The following is a 16,809-nucleotide window of genomic DNA, read 5'->3' on the forward strand; positions in this document are numbered from 1 at the left end:
CCATGGATTTTGAAAGCATGAGAGAGGCTCTATGTAAGAATGTAAGGGGTGACATGTGTGTGAGAATTGCTCAAGAAACGGGAAATTAGAGGAAAGCTGCCATCTTGCTCCAGAGAAGCTCTTCTCCACCTCAGATGGAAAGCAGCAGACTTTTTTTTTGTTAGGTTAATGTCAGTGTAAGAGAAAAGATGACCTGATTTATTTCTAGAGGAGCCCCTAGCATTACCAGGGGGCAGTAGGAGGGAGACAGAAGAATGACTTTCAAACTGAATTGTGCATAAAAGCTACATTACAGTCTCCTGATATTCAGCACTGGCATCCTGCTTTGGGAGGACAAAGAATTGCACAGACAATAGCTAATTATATTTGGCACAATCATCTCATCTTACCTGTGGGCAGACATTTCAGCTTACATGCCTGGCTGGTGAAAAGTGCTGGTTTCAGCAGCACAGCTGATGCATTCCAGCTGGGAATGTTTCCAGATCTTACGTGTAAGGAAGCCCTACAAGCTTCTCATTTGCAGTTGCGCAGGGTAAGGAAAGGCCGAGGCAAAAGTTTCACCTTGTGTAATCACAGTTTAACTGAGAGCTTCCAAGCTGCTGAATTAAGATTTTCTTCTTGATGTAATACTAGCTGTTGCCACAGGGTGACACAGCAGCACCAAGATGAAGCTTGATCAGGATGAGATGATCCCAAAGCACAACAGAACTTGTGTCTCCTACAGTACAGGAGTTTTGAACAATACTGGAACAGCGATTCTGACATTTCGGCGGGGCATGGGCCTTTTGACCTACACAAGTGCAGCAAATATGCTGCATTCTGAGTGCAGTGGTTTTACCCAGCTTGCTTTCAAGGACAGTAACCTGTCAGGTACACTGGCCCAGCCACAATACAAATAATTTCTATAGAACTTGTACCTATTGCCTCCTGGAAAATTACCTGAAACTCCAATATGCCAGGGAAAATATACAACTAGAAAATGATGGGGGATCGTGGCAGCGGACAAACTTTGTTTGTACTGTTACCTTAATTCAAGCTATGTTTCTCGTGTTAGAGTGGTATGACCACTCTATCCATTCCTTCCTGCACCTAAGCTTCCTTTAAGGGTGCTAGGAGAAAAAACAGGTTTTTGTCCTAGTATTACATAAGGAAATTCTAGTTAGTATTACAACAAAATATCTTGGAAAACTTAGAATTTTTGTGTAGTAGAGAGATTTATTACCATGATTTTGGAGAAACAGTATTACCAAAGCAATGAAGCAAAAGCAGCTTTCTGAAAAGTATCCATGTTCTAGGCTGATTCACTCTCTTTGAATGCAGTATCTGTGTCCACAGAGGCTGCCTGGCTTTCAGCAGCGTTCGATGGGTCGATACTGTCCAAGCTCTCTGAGTCGCATCCTCCTCGTGTGACCGGAGCGGCATCGAGCATCGCTCCAGCAGAGCTGCCGTTCGCATAGTCAACCCGCTCAAAGAATATCAGTAATTCACAGTGCCTGGTTTGAGGGAAGAGATCCACGGCCATTGCTTTAACTGGACGGAAAGCGGCTCCTTTGACTCGGTTAGATGGGGCCCGGCAAAGACTTGATGGAAAAGCAGAGGAGGGGGAGAGAAAAGCACAGTATTAATATTTTAGCATGCTGTTTATCACTGCTCCTCTTCCAAGAAATGTTTTGCTCCTCAAACCTCATTCCATAATGAGGTTATATATCACCCCACTGTTGTTACTCAGTTTGGATCACAACAGGTGCTATGGAGCGGTAGTTAACCATGTATGCTGAAAGGTAAAACTCAACAACTTCAGCTTAAAAAAAAAAAATACCCTTCGCCCTCTTTTTGCCACATTTTTCTTCTTGGGCATTTATTTAGTTGATTTAGTACAAGAAATACTCACTCCACAAAGTTATTCATTGCAGCTCGGGGATTGCAGGATACATAAATGAGCTTCTTGAGATGTTCAGCTCTTCTAATTGCAAGAATTACCTTAGAATCTAGATGACCAAAAGCAAGAGAGAGATGTTCTGTTTTTTTGCATGCAGCAGTGGATTTGCAGAAAAACTCCCAAGTTAAATTTCCTCAAGAATGAACACACTGCTGCATGATCCACCTGCTTCGAGTAATACTTGAAGTCTCCCACTCGCTGTATTCCAACTTATACTCAGTGGTGTTTTCTTAGGCATTACAGCACTAACGACCAATTAAGAGAATGGACTTAAAAAAGGTAAACTTACGCAGTCCTGCTCGTGGCGGATCTACAATAGTAATCAGGTTCTGGGGAGCCAGTATGTTAATTAAGGAAGGAACAATATCTTCAGCCTTCCCGCAATGAAATTCAACATTATTCAGCTCTGGAAAAAGAAAAAAATATATATATATTGGAATGCTTCTCTAGTCAAAGCATCTTTTAGGCAACTCGCACAAGCTGTAAATTTGTGTTTGATGCCTTAGAAAATACATGTTGTTTAGCCTGCCCTAAAAAGCAGTAGTGCTTCAGATAAACAGCAGTAACTTTAGCATTTTCCAGTATCTAGAAACAACACAAAACAGGCTACCATAATGTTTCAAGGGTTGTGCTTGGTTTGACATTTACATTGCAATGTTCTGGGGTGGGTGTGTGTATATATTTTAGCCTATATATAGGCTCTTAGTCAAGAGGAAAATGGATCAGACTGACTGGTTCTCTGTTTTTGAGAGAGATGAAATGGTTAAAACAGACAAGATTACTGCAAGAACAGCAACATGGACAAAATGCAGAGAACCTAGGTGTACAAATACTACAGTTCTTAACAAAGAAAGATCTTAGCATTTAGTTTAACCAACCATTCATCTGGGCATTCACCCTGGCATCCTGCACAGCTTCTTGGCAGAGTTCAACTCCAATAACTTTCTTTACTTTCTACAAAATCAAAGGAGAGAGATCAGTTGATAAGTATATGTTCATCAGTCACTTACAGCATTCAGCAATTACCTACCACTACTCCACTAACTTTGACTACTGCTTGCTCAGAAAACTGCCTTGCAGCCAGAAAAAAAAAACAGCTGAGAAGGCACCTGTGCAAATAGGGAATTTCAGACTGAAAGTGTGGGATGAACACTGCTTATCTCAGCCTGTACATGGCAGACTCCAGTTATGTCAAGGGGTTTCTCCTCTGGGGCCAGACTTCCCTGAGTGCTCTAAGTTAAGCTTTGGTAATGATTTGGCTAAGCAGTTGTGGCCAATTTCATTAGAAATGAATTACGGTGAAGATACGATGCATTTCTTTCAAATACATCAGGTGTTTTCCTTCACTACAAGCACAATGGAAGATCTGAAGTCTACTTCAGATTTACGTTTAGGTCCAAAAGAAGTTACCTTTGCCAAAGAAATCCCAATAGTTCCTGTGCCACAGCAGATGTCCAGGACAGTACTCTCTTGGTTCAGCTGGGCCCACTCCCTGATGGTGGTGTACAACACTTCTGCAGCCTCTGTATTCACCTGTCACATTGCATATTAAATAGCTCTACTTTTTCCACAAACAGCAAATATGTTTCAGTGAGTCTTAGGAACATATTTGCCTTGTTTTTAAGAAACAAGTCAAGCTTTCTTTCTTTTCCTAGAATGCAATAATATAAATACAGTTAACAACTTACTTGAAAAAACGCATGAGGAGAAATTCTAAATTTCAGGCCAAGAAGTTCTTCATATATGTATTTATCACCAGCCACGTGCTCCAAAGGCAAGTCTTCTAGATTGGGAGATTTTCTGGAAGAGGGGAAAAAAAAAGGTAGCATGTCTGCTAGTACAACAGTTCTGCTGTTTTAGCTAAGGTACAGAAGAAATAAAGCTGTAGAAGTACCACCTACTGCTCTGCTGCAAACAAAGAAATTCAGGCACCATGAAAATCCCCCAAAGTAAAGTCATAACCTCACCTACCTTTGGCCTTCTTCCACGAAATATAGAGAAGTCACCCCACTGGCCTTCCCCATCCCTTCTGTAAAGTACTTTGCCAGAGAGATTTTCAGGTCAGCAAGCTCTTCTTTGCTTAATTTCTGAGAGTTTCATATAAAAGGAAGGAAAATAATAAACTTAGTTTTTTTTTCTTTTTTTTTTTTTTAAGAAATAGGACAATTTAGTATATACCTTCTACAGAAACATTACTCTTGTTTACTTGTCTATATCAAATTACTCTAGATTAAAAAAAAGTACTGATGCAAGGTAAACAATATGAACTGATGGTTCTATTTCTCTTTCACGCATAATATTCATAAAATCAAATATATGTAATTTTAAAGCTGTGTGATTGGGCTGCACATTATACATCATCTTAAATACCTGAGGGTTAAAATAAACAATTGCCATGATGTGGTTGTTCCTGCTGGTACGGACTGTGAGCTGTTTCCAGTGACCTTCGTAGGTTTCTGGGCTGTAAACTGAGTAAGGAGTTGACCTGCAATTTTCAAAAGCTCTGTTACCAACGAGAGAACTATTTTTTGCACGACATTCAATAGTTTATCTACACAAAAGTAGGAAAAAAACAAAAACAACAAAAAAAACTCAGGCTGACAAATAAGTCCTGTCTCCTAGTGCAGGAGACATCACCTAATTCTCTGCTCCTAATTCTCACCATCCCTTTCAATGAAGCCAAAGTTGCCAATATGATACAGACAGCTTCCTCCCAGAATGACACAAGTCTTTGATAAATGCTTTCACCTTGTTCTGTTGTTTGTACCAAGTTTAAACTTCAAATCTTCAACCTTCTTCCTGCCTCTCAATATCTATGGATTTAACTTTGTTGTCTTCTTTCAAAAGTACTGCTACTTAGAAATTTATTGTTTTTACTAGGATGATTTCTCTCTAAATCAACCAAGCAAGCAATTGACACTTGTTATTCATCTTTTAAAAAAGATTTTTCTGTGAGTAATTGCAAAAAAGCTGTGCTAAACCGGTACCTGCCTCTCCATCTCAGAAGAGCTGAGAAGTGACAAATAACCAATGATCTAGGTGCAAAATGTGAATGCTAAAGCATGAGACTACCACACATAAGGTCTTAAAGCTCAGAACAAACACTAAGTTTCTCAAATATTTCATTTTATGATTTTTTTTTGAGTAGAGATCAAAACCATTACAGAGAACTCACTTTATCAAAGGCTCACCTTATGTAGTCTTGAAAAGCTTTTACTACTTTTTTGGCAATAGCAGGAATGTGAATAGTGTCAAATGGCTCCACTACAGCACAAGTACCACCCTTATATTTGCCAAGACGACAACCCACAGTTTTGTCTTCTTGATTTACACCAATCCCAATCAAGAACTCACACTTGTTGCGATATTCAGTCTAGATTTAAAATAAAGTTGTGTAAGATATTTGCATAGCACTTCTCTATACATGCCAACTTTCTCCTGAAACAACCCTCATATGGTGAAATGTACTTGCAAACAGCCACGGGATGTTTCACTTTATATGGAAAATACTCATGGACTTTGAAGTATGAGAAATAACAGCAGTAACTAAAAGATTTTAGTAGATCTTATTTTAAAAGCAAAATATTACATTCTTTGAGGTCTGTATTAGCCTACAAAGCAAGCTTCCATGGAGAATATAAGTTAGAATATCTAGATAATAACTGTTGTTTTGCTCCTAGTATCTACGTCCTGATATGTACTGATATTTAGGCAACAAAGTCTAAAATTCACCACTCCTTACAAGAGGAATACAGATATTCACTTTGTCCACTCTGTCCGCCTTTTAAAATCAAATAATTCATTTAACCCTGAATGAGTTCATTAAGTCTGTTTCATGCTTACATCTGGGATTTGATTACCTGTAATGGTGATGCTTTCACTCCCTCTACCGGGCAGCACATTTTGTTGTATTTCTGCTTCTGCACGAACAGCCAAGGCAATAATGCTCTGTTGGTATTTCCTATTTCCCTGCCCAAATCAGAAACAAAAAGTTTGAATGTAATCACTTAGAAAAAAAATGAGTCAGGTTAACAGTTGCACGGGACTATATGTATATGTATGCAAAAGTTATCTGATTATCAGGTGAATATTTTCTCCAGAAGACTTTTTAAATGGGCAAAAAAGCTCCATCATTACAAGAATGGTAAATGTTAATTACAAAGGCACATAGTAGGCTTATAAACGCACTCATGCAACAATAAAATACCAATTTTAATGTACGTAAGGGAATAATGATAGGAGCAATATTTTGATCTAAAGAGACTAGACTGGTCTTAATAACTGAGAGTATTTAATTTAAGGGAAAATCCTAACTGCATGTTGCTCTCTCTGCAGATTACCTCTCATACCACTTGACACTGACAAGTTCTTTCAGACTTTTAAGGACACAAACATCTTTGTGCATAGGCCTATGAAAACATTGTTTCTAAAAACAACACGGGTTAACTTGAAGCTGACCAAGGAATAACAATAGGAAGTTCTGTCAGTGGGAACGGGATGCAGTCCTTAGCATCACACACAACTTCCCTTTGCTTTGTCAGGGGATTTGTTTTTCCAACATGCTCCTAACTGATTTTACTGTAGGGATTTGCTCACACTTAGGTCCACCCCAACGAGCCGTAACCTCGCGCGCGTTACGAACTGCCATTACTTTGTCAGCTTCTGCAGCACTTGTTCGCACTCCTGCTTCTTCCTCGCCAGCTGCTCCTCGTAGGGCACGTTCCACAGCGGCGTCACCACGTCCGCGATCTGCTTGCTCAGCGGCTCCTCTGCTCCGGCCTTGGGCAGCGCGGGCTGCTTCGCCTCCCGCATCTCCGTCTCCTCTTCCTCCTTCTTCCTCTTCTTGGCGATGGGGTCGGCCTTGGGCTTCGCCAGCCTCACGCTCAGGTGCCGGCTCTTCCACAGGGCCCCGTGGAGCACGGCCATGGCTCGGTCCCGCTCCTCCTCGCTCTTGAACGTTACGAACGCAAACGTCTGCTTCCCGAAAAGTTTGATCTTATGCGGGCTGAGCCCGTATTTGGCGAGAAATTTTTTCACGTCGTTAAAGCCGATGTACTTGGGCAGGTTTTGTATTTCCACTTTATAGATCTCGGAGGTGAACAAGTCCCCCTTAATGTAGCGGTAGACATCGGCGTGTGCCGGGGGGCTCTCCGCCTGCCGCCCCTCGCCTCCATCTTGCTCGGCTCGCACCTCGGCCGTGGCTTCGGCGTCGGCGGGAGGCGCCGCGGCCGCTGCGGGGCCGCTCGCCTCCTCCATGGCCGCCGCCTCAGCGCCGACCCCCGCCGCGCGCCACGCGCGTCCCCCGCCCCCTCCGCGGAGCCGCGCGCGCCCCGCGCTCCCGCGCGCCCACCCCCTCCGGGGGAGGGGCCGTGACGTCACCCGCTTCAAAAGTAAAACGTCCGTTTTATTTTTTTACAGCTGCCCCCTCATCGATGCCATCCCCTATATAAGGCTACATATATGGCTAGGAAATGGAAACAAAAGCGTAAAGAAGACGCTGAAGCGATTCTTCCCCTCAGGGCGCCTGCGGCCGCCATCTTGCGCGGGGCGGCGCGCCGGTGGCCGCCATGCCGCAAGGGCCGACGGGAGGCGCGCGGGGAACGGGCAGGATCCCGTCCGGGGAGGGGGGGAGCAGGGGGAGCGGCGCGCTGCGCGTGCGCAGTGCGGCGCGGGGCGGGGCGCGCGCCGCACAATGGGGGCGGGGAGGGGATAAAGAGGCCGCGGGGGAAAGTGGGCGTTTCCCATCGGGCCTTGCGGCGGCGGCGGCGCGGGCTGCGGGAATGAGGTAGGAGCGGGCGGGGGTGGGGAGCGCGCGGCAGGAAGCGGCGAGCGAGGGCAGCGGCAGCGAGCGGAGGAGCCAGCCCGGCCGGCAGCGGCGCCATCGCCCGGCCCCATGGCGGAGACCAAGGTGAGGGCAGCGGGAGCGGGGCGGGCGGCCGGGCCTGGCGCGGGAGGAGGGCAGCTCGGCGGGGTGGGGGAGGGGGGCGCGTAACGGAAACCGGGAGGGGGAGGGAGAGCGGCGGGGCGAAGGGGGGGGCGGTGGCGGGGCCCGGAGGGGGTGGTCTCCGGGCTTGGTCGCGGCGGGGCGGGCAGGGCGAGCTCCGTCTCCCCCCGGAGGGAGGGCGGCGGGGAGCGCGCGGCCTCCTGCTGCCGCCCGAGCCCCGCGGAGCCTCTCGGCGCCGCCCAGGTCGTTGTCGCCGCGGCAGCTTCCGGGCGATTCCCGTGCCCGCCGGCCGGTCCCTCCTTTCTTTTCCCGCGCCCGCCCCTCCCCCAGCGTGGCGGGCCGCGCCGCCGGGGCCCGGCCGAGCGAGCGCGTCCCACGTGCGGCGGCCGCGGCGCCGCCCGGCCCGGCCTCCGCGCCCCGCGGGCCTCCGCGGCGGCCTGGCCGAGCACGTGCTGGTGTCCGCACCTTGTAGCGCTTGTTGTAGCGCGTCCTCCCCTAGTAGGAAACGCTGAAGTTCGGCCCGGGTTCTCCGGTGTCTGGATGTGATTTAACGTCATTTTTCCTCCCTTGTTTTTTCCTTAGCTCTTGGAACACTGGGAGATGTAAAAACAGTGATAGATTGAACCACGCTGACATAATAAAAAGTTATTTTGTAGCATCTCTCAGCTAATTTTGTTTTCCTCCTCCTTATTTTTTTAGCAATCAGAATAAGGCCATTTTTTTCTACTTTAAATGGTGTATGTACCTGTATGTAAAGTAAAATAGAGTCCGAAAGAGTGGATTCTTTCATTTGTAAAGTAAATATAAGATTAAGCCTCTTTGATGTATAAACTTTTATTTTAATAATACAGAGGAAGGAAAAAAAAGAAAAAAACTTCTTTTTTTTTTGTTCTGAGAAAACGTTGTGGCTTCATTAAACTTGCAGATGAATCTTGCTTCTAGCTTTACTACTGAAAGCTTCTTAACTGTTCACTTATGTGAAGTATTAGATATGCATCTCATGTACCTAATGGTCACATACTAATGCTTTTTTTTTCTTAAACTTAATGAATGCTGTGGCTGATGCTGTTTCTTAGTCATTTAGGTGTCTTTAGGTGTCTGTTTTAACCATGAATTCTTTATTTCAGTTAGAATTAGAAATAAGGATCCCCGGTGTGCATAATCAGTAAAATGTTTAGATGACCCTATAAAAGTTTCAACTGTGCTTCAGAAATACCTTTAGTTGTGGGTGGTTGTGGTATATAAGATTAGCAGAGCTAAATTCTGTTGCCTTTTTGGCTATAATATGTTCCTTAGCAGGGTTTGATGTCTGCTTGCTTTTGTTTCTCAGTATCTACTAAGAGCTAGGAATGTGTAAAACCTGTTATGCAGTAAAAATAGTCTAAGCAATGATTTTCTGTAACCAAGGCCTATTTCTCAAGGGTAAGGCTCCATGCAATTAATATGAGTAGTAAGACTGTAAAACATCTATCACTGCAGGACCACCACACTTAAAAAAAAAAAAAAGTGTAGCTGTACTTTGTCTTGAAAGTATTTTAAACTATACTAACTTTGCAGCAGGGTATTTCTGTTTCTAAATTCTAATTATTGAAGAGTTGTGATCATTTTAGTATAAATGCAGGTACTTCAGAATTTTTGATACATAGTATGTAAAAAATGTAATCATATCCATATAATTTTTCTCAGGAAACACATGAGGAGCATGATACTTCAACTGAAAATGCAGATGATTCCAACCATGATCCTCAGTTTGAACCCATAGTTTCACTTCCTGAGCAAGAAATAAAGACTCTAGAAGAGGATGAGGAAGAACTTTTTAAGATGTAAGTAGGATATTTTCGTATGCCATCTAAAAACTTACAAAGCTTAACTCTTGAGTAAGGGTGCATGAGTAGTAATAATATCTCAAGAAACTAATAAAGGTTTGAGACAATGCAAAGAATCTCAGTCTGGGTTGATACTGTTTAGCTTAACCTGAAGGAAAACAAAGTCTTAGACTCAGAGCCTTAGAGATGTGTTATCAGAGTCTGAAATGCATATCTGGGAAACAAAGATGAAATATGCTTTGTTGCTGCCATGCATCCCCACCTGCAAAAGGTGGTACATAATGCTTCCAAACAATAGAAGGAATAGATGCAGTATGTTGCTGGGGCAGTTATGGTATTAACTTTGTTTCAAACAGAGTTTTACTCTTGCATTAAGTTTACAAAATCAATGTGAGAAATGTCAATTCAGGATAGCTTGCTTAAGATATAGGATATGTCTACTGTAGTGTGTGGGATAAAGAGTTAAGAAATGTTTTGAATTCAACCTGTGCCTTAAAGGGTCTGAAACACTGTTTTGCCTTCTGAGAAGGTATTCATCTAGAAGTGAGGCTTGAGTTCTTCTCAAACCAATTCTGATAAAAAGTAAACTGAAGATCAACTTTTAAAGTAGCATGGTTATCTTTCTGCATGTGATATGCAGTGTCAAATAGAAGGAAGATGGTGGTTTTATTTTAAAAGACATGAGCAAATAAATGAACCTATGGAATTTAGTGTTATATCTGGAAAGGGGTGGTAGGGAAGGAATCATTTTTGGGTGCTTGTAGTTCTAATGGCTCTTGGGGGAATTGCCTCCTGAGTGCTAGTTTGACCTGAGAAGAATTTGGTTTGAAGCAAAGTAGTTCATTTGCATTAGAGCATCTGTTGGTCAAGCTTCAATTTCTGTCTTCTCTTCTTCCAAGACCCTGGTGTATTTACAAGCATCTACTCCCTGCTCTTGTATAGAGAAGGACAAAACCCTGACTTCTTCCTAAACTTCTCTTCAGAGGTTGTTACTTTCTAGTTAGGGCTGTTTTAGCTGCCTTAAATTAAGAAGTTATCCACACCAAGTACCTTTACCATGTCCAGGAAGCTTGTCTGGAATATACTTAGCTTTTATACAGATACAGATATAACTTTTAAGAGTGCGTTGCTCAGTCTTATTATATAATATTAGTTGTATGCCATAGTAGTTCATGGATCCTAATGGTAAAGCACTTGTTTTCTGTATGGCTTTAAAAAGTGTGCTATCCAGGTGAGTATGCTATTTTAATAAAAGTTTCTGTGCCCAGGCTAATGTCTTCAATTCTTTCCTCTTCAAGGCGAGCAAAGCTGTTCCGATTTGCATCTGAAAATGACCTTCCTGAATGGAAAGAACGAGGAACTGGTGATGTAAAACTCCTGAAGCACAAGGAGAAGGGAACAATTCGCCTCCTCATGAGGAGGGATAAAACCCTAAAAATCTGTGCAAACCATTATAGTATGTTGCATGTTATCCTAACTTCTTAAACAAGAATAAGTAATAACTTCGGGAGATGATGCATTGTAGATTACCAGCCCAGTGGCTTTTTACCAGTGATTAGGTGCCTTTAGCAGGCATCAAACTAGCATAAACCTAACTGTGAGCAACTCTTGCTCTGTGCACACAAAGTAGGTTCTAATAATCAAAAACATGAGTGCTTATATTAAATAATAGAAGGAAACTGCAGTGGGCTTTGGTCAAATCCTGTGATGTTGAGTCTGAAAGCCTTTCCTTTCAACTCATATATTTTTAAGGCATGTTTATATTTAGCTGGTGATGATGGACACAGTGTGGTTATTGATGCTTAATTTTTTAAATGATAGAGTGTAGAAAATTCAGGCTTTAATACTCCTAAAATAAGAAATCAATGGATGCAAGATTCTTTTCCTAAAAGAAGAAAGCAAGCAATTTAGTATTGTGAGTCAAACTGCTGAATTAGTAGAAGCAATTGCTTAAACATCAGAAAACAGATACTGAGGTGCCAAACTAATCTCTAGCTATCTTTTTCTGTGAAATAAGCTGAAATGAATGTGGTATATACGAAAAGCTGAAATGAATGTGGTATATACCACATTGAGTTCATTGAAAGAAAGAATGTGTTTTGAGAGCTGATGGAGCAGGAAGGGTTTATTCTTCATCTTTGCATAAAAATGAACATGAAATTGCAAGACATGGAACTTGAAAGTGGAGGTGGCCTAATTCAGTAATACGGTTCCAAGACTATTCTGTGGAGTTAAACTATGTAGATAACTTTTTAGATACATTTTGGAATAAAAATATTCAAGATTGCTTAATACCATTCTGAAGTGAAAAGCAAAAATCCTCACTTTATTTGGACAAAATTTCTTGAAGTGAAACTATTTAGAGGTTTTCTTTCTTTTCATTGAAAGAAACAAATATAAGAGTATAGTCACCAACTGATGAGAATAAAGCTTTTGCTTTGGAAAATAATTGATGCATATACAAAACTGATCAAAATGGTTAAGTTATAGCATCCATGTCAACACTACTAGGTCTTTTTTGCCTAAAAAAGCTGCATGTAGTGTAGATTTTTTAAACTAAATTTATGCTTATTCTTATGGCAGATATAAGGATTTTTTTCAAAATATTATGTTAAATGCAACATGATCTCTAAATGCGAAAAGTGAGTATTCTCCTGAAGTGAGAAAAGTGAGAATTCTCCAGAATTGGAAAAAAGGATACAGAGTCTGAAAAAAAAATGTACATATACAGTGTAAAAAGGTTTAGAATAATGCAAGAAATAACATGCCAGCTTTTACAATGAGTCAGGTTAAGTAGTATAGTATCTCATGGGAGGAAGGGCCCCACTTATGTAGGCTTATCCCTGGAGGGAACAAAGTAATTAAAAATAAATTATGCACATATTATACTACAGAACGTTATAGTACATTGTAATAGAGCCTTAAATTGATATATAGAGAAATGAACCTGATTAGATAACTGATTGTCAGTATTTTTGTTTTCGAATTGTTTGTGGTAATATGTGTTACCAGCAGGACGCCCAAGAGGTTTTATTATCTCTGGGTGCCTTTTTTTTACCTGAACCTTTTGACTACTGCTGCTCTCTTAACATACCAGCCATCTGTTCTAAAACATAATTGAATCGGGCTTAATGAATCTCTTGTTCTTATATATATATATATATATATATATATATATGTATATAATATCCTCTGTCATCATGTTATTTGAGAATGTAAATAAAAGCTTATTTGGGGGACCATTTTTCTATATATCCAAAAGTAATTCTGTTTCAGGTATTTTATGTAAGCATTATGAAGTCAACTGTCAGTAAGACTTAGATTGGTGTGGAGAACATTTATTATTCTGATTTGTACATGTTTCAATATTTTCTTTTTCAGTCACACCCTTGATGGAGCTGAAGCCTAATGCTGGGAGTGACAGGGCATGGGTCTGGAACACACATGCTGACTTTGCAGATGAAAGCCCTAAGCCCGAACTTCTGGCAATCCGCTTTCTAAACGCAGAGAGTGAGTGGTTTGGCACTGAACTTGCAATATATACTGTGTGTGAGCTAAATGGCTAAACACTGCTGTAAAATGTTGTTATAGACATGTTGTATCTTATCATTACATAGAGAAGTAGCTAATTAGTGCTTTAGTTAAGAGAAGTCAATTATTCTGCTGTTAGTCTACACGTATCACTAAATTAGACCTTCAGTAATATCTATGGAGCTTCTTGCCTGAGGATCTTTTTTTAACTTGTTTCATGCAAGTGTCATGTTAATGGGAGTAAAATTCAAAGTCTGTTACACAGACTGACTTATGCAGCTTGTCTTCATTATTCTCAGGTGCTCAATTTTAATTAAGATAACATCTCATTGTAATGAAGTGCATTATATTTCTCTTTTGATTAAATGGAAAACTTATTCAGTGGAAGGTGCTAGTTGAATCCAGTCTCATACCAGTCTTTTGAGGGGAAGGGAAGAATGACTGTTTTGACTACCAGCATGGAAAGTGTGTCCTAAATTGCATGTGAATCATCTAGTAGAGGTGAATGAAGCTGCAGGTACACTTTTTCTCCATGTCTAGGAATGAATCAAAGATTTTTTTCTCTCTGTTCTTGAAAAAGATGCAAAAAGAGGAAAAATGCTTGTTTCCTTTCCTGCTTCACTACTTACTGCAATAAATGACTAGTAGATTAGCTGTCTTCTAGTCCGCATGCTTCAGAAAATAACGATGGTGGTTAAGTGGCTGCATATTTTAAAACATCTTCTGTTTTTCTTTCCTGATGTTAACTCTACAAAGTTAAGAACTGTGGGAGAGTTAAGGGCTTGTGTTGCTCAAAGTGGTGCAGTCACCTTAACTTTTTTTTCTTTTGCATCAAACTTCTGTATACGCCAACCTTTTATGGTATTAGTGTCCTGACCTGGTCTAAAATCCCAAATATAATATATAAGCGGGAAGGCAAGACTAGACCAGCTAATTTGAAGGGAATTACTTCCATGTGTTCACATGCACACTGGATGGATTGCCCTGTATCCAGGATGAATTCTAATGTATCTTGTTTTCTTTTCCTCAAGTCTTCAGTATCAGATTATTCCTCCCAAGTTTGGTGCTTCTTTCTTAATCAGATATGAAATGAAAGGTTTTGGGTTAATAGCTTGTCTTGGAAGAGTCTTTCCAGTGGTATTTAACTTATTGAGAGTTTCCTCTTATCTCTTAATGGAGTAGTTCTTTACCTCTTTGCTCTTGATGGTACTAGCTAAGAAAAGTGAAGAGATAGGTATGCCCTTCATATTTTCTAATGTACTTGAGGAGGAATCAATGACTTCCTACCATAGTGATTTCTGAATTTCTTTATGGGACAACAGTGACCTCAAGTGGTCAGCCAAGGCAGGCATTTCAGGTTACTATCTTGAGAGTTAAACTGTTTAAAAACCCTTGCCTAATGAGTGCTTGTTTCTTGCTGTTTGGGTTATTTGTGTAGAAACATTGTGTTGTAACTTAATTGATAAACTGCTTGCAGTGGCCTACCTCAAGCAGTGGCTTAGTTCAAGACATAACAAAACTATGCTTAGTTGTTGGTGTAACTTGAGTCTTGTTTTCTGAATCAGTGCTAATGAAGCAGTAATGAAGTTGAAGCATTTTGTAACTTGTGCAAATTGAAATTGGATTGTTTCATAAATTCTCATGCGCTTTATTTACAAAAAGAAAAAACTCTTAAAGAGGAGTATCGAAAAGTATTCAGTGTTGCAAGAAGATAAAGCTGACAAAGATATTTCTATCTTTACCAAAACAGATGCACAGAAATTCAAGGCAAAATTTGAAGAATGCAGAAATGAGGTAGACAAGAGAGCAAAGAAGGGTAAGTTGAAAAATATAAACGTGTAGTATCGTGCCCCTTCTTGTTAGCGTTTGGGTGGCGATAGCTCCATGGAGCATTGCAGTCTTTTAGCAGACTCACTCTGTGCCGAACTGCAGTCTTCAGTTCAGGTGCTTTTTCTGTCTGCAAAAGTAATAGTTCATGGGTGTGAAAAACACTTCTTTTATGTAGAAGTCTGTTACAATTGCTCTTGGCACATTGTTTTTTTGGGAAGTCTACTGCTGAAGCATTTGTGATGTATAGTATATAAATGCTGTCAACACTAAGTGCCCTGGTATTTCCTCCTTTTTCTTTCCTTTTTACTCAAGTTCCACAAACATGATCAAGTATTACACTTCTGGAGCTATTAACATGGTCCAAATTGTTTCTTAATGGGTCTTTTTAATGGCTTCGTTGTATCAACTTGTGTAACTTCTCTCTGACAATATATCTTAGTAAAACAAACATCTCTGTGCTCCTAAAGTCCTGATTACCAACAACCTGTTGTCAACACATTTAGAGATATTTAGGTGAAATTTGTTCAACTCTAAAAACACTGTTGTAATTTCTTCTAAGTAGTATAGTTCAAACTGGGGAGCTTGACTTTCGGGAAGCTTGCTTCTTGGTTGAAGAGAATTGTAAAGCTTGGGACTTTGGAACTTGATTGGAAACAGTGTGCAGTTTGTTGGTAGCAACAGGATTTGACTAAATACTGCATACTTCTCAGTCGCTGATTAGACCTCCAGTTTGTGATTGGAAGGTACCAGTGGTATTTCTTTGATTCTGACATCAGAGATAACTACTGAAGGAAAAGATAAATCATGACTCACTCCAGTGGTCAGTGGAGCTTTTCCCACTTTTGTTCTAAATGTCAGCTGTCTTGTTTTCATCTGCTCCTACCCTTTCAGTGAACCTGTGATAAAAGAAAATCCAGTCCTACATGTATATGTAACTTTTTCTCTAATTAATCTCTTAGCAGGCACAGACAAAAATGATAGCGCTGATAAAGTTGCTGAAAAACTAGAAGAGCTTTCTGTAAAGGAGGAGAGTAAAGAATCTGAGAAGAAAGAGACCAAGGAAAAAACTGAAGAAAAGCAATAAATCATCCTGGGCCTTGTGGTTTTTCCTTTACCTTTTTTTTCTTTTCCTTTTTTTAATTTTTACAAGGGACTTTATAAGAAACTGAATTCAATGTTCAGATTGTTTTTTCTAAGCTTTTGCCCTTTTGAAGATGTCTTCAGAAAATCCATTCCCCAGTCATGAAAATGTACTGTGCTAACTTTCTTTTCCATAGTGGAAACACTTATTTATAGTCATCCAAAAGAGTGAATAAAACAAACTTGAAAACAGCATCAGAGGACAGAACTGAGTTTTCTGTATACTTTAAAGGCTCATGAATACAGTTGTTTCACTGGGTGTTGAGATGCATATCTTTATATGTGTGGATTAACTAGGTTAACAGACTTAACTAACAGGGAGGATTAAGATTATATACATGTTTTTTATATGGCTTCTAAAGCTGTAATATAATGGACCTTTCACTTTTTCCTTTTGCCTCCTCTGTGTTTCTGAGCAGGAAACATGCCTATGATTCTTGAAATGCAGCAGACTTCTGGAATCAGGAGGTGATAGAGGACAGGACTTCTGGCACACTATTAACGATGCCCTTTGAACAGTATAAGTAAAGGTGAGGGAAGGAAAGTGTTACCTAGACTTAAGTAGTTTTTGCTACTACTCCCCTCTTTGGAAGTGAATT

At 40.8% G+C, this 16,809-nt stretch overlaps 2 protein-coding genes and 1 non-coding gene across 3 annotated transcripts; 2 read left to right on the top strand and 1 right to left on the bottom strand.

The window, feature by feature from the left end:
• Positions 1–1,206: 1,206 nt before the first annotated feature.
• On the bottom strand, positions 1,207–7,195 carry TRMT2A (tRNA methyltransferase 2A). Its single transcript, XM_010225088.2, has 11 exons — positions 6,591–7,195; positions 5,800–5,908; positions 5,131–5,312; positions 4,310–4,424; positions 3,911–4,026; positions 3,628–3,739; positions 3,350–3,472; positions 2,818–2,893; positions 2,229–2,345; positions 1,892–1,988; positions 1,207–1,580 (listed from the first exon to the last, which is right to left on the bottom strand). The coding sequence occupies exons 1-11, from the start codon at positions 7,193–7,195 to the stop codon at positions 1,292–1,294; spliced, it is 1,941 nt and encodes a 646-aa protein (XP_010223390.2). The 3' UTR covers positions 1,207–1,291.
• Positions 7,196–7,774: 579 nt separating this feature from the next.
• Positions 7,775–16,405, top strand: RANBP1 (RAN binding protein 1). The gene is made up of 6 exons (XM_088532425.1): positions 7,775–7,847; positions 9,570–9,706; positions 11,008–11,165; positions 13,091–13,219; positions 14,991–15,056; positions 16,030–16,405. Exons 1-6 carry the CDS (start codon positions 7,833–7,835, stop codon positions 16,152–16,154), a joined length of 630 nt encoding a protein of 209 aa, XP_088388551.1. The 5' UTR covers positions 7,775–7,832; the 3' UTR covers positions 16,155–16,405.
• On the top strand, positions 15,146–15,277 carry LOC148593108 (small nucleolar RNA SNORA77). Its single transcript, XR_015913822.1, has one exon. It is a non-coding gene; the product is annotated as a small nucleolar RNA SNORA77 (small nucleolar RNA).
• Positions 16,406–16,809: the final 404 nt, after the last annotated feature.

The sequence above is a fragment of the Tinamus guttatus genome, unplaced genomic scaffold (assembly GCF_059628265.1).
Source record: "Tinamus guttatus ecotype Peru unplaced genomic scaffold, ASM5962826v1 Tinamus_guttatus_pri_ptg000459l, whole genome shotgun sequence".
In the NCBI taxonomy this organism is placed as follows: Eukaryota; Metazoa; Chordata; class Aves; order Tinamiformes; family Tinamidae; genus Tinamus; species Tinamus guttatus.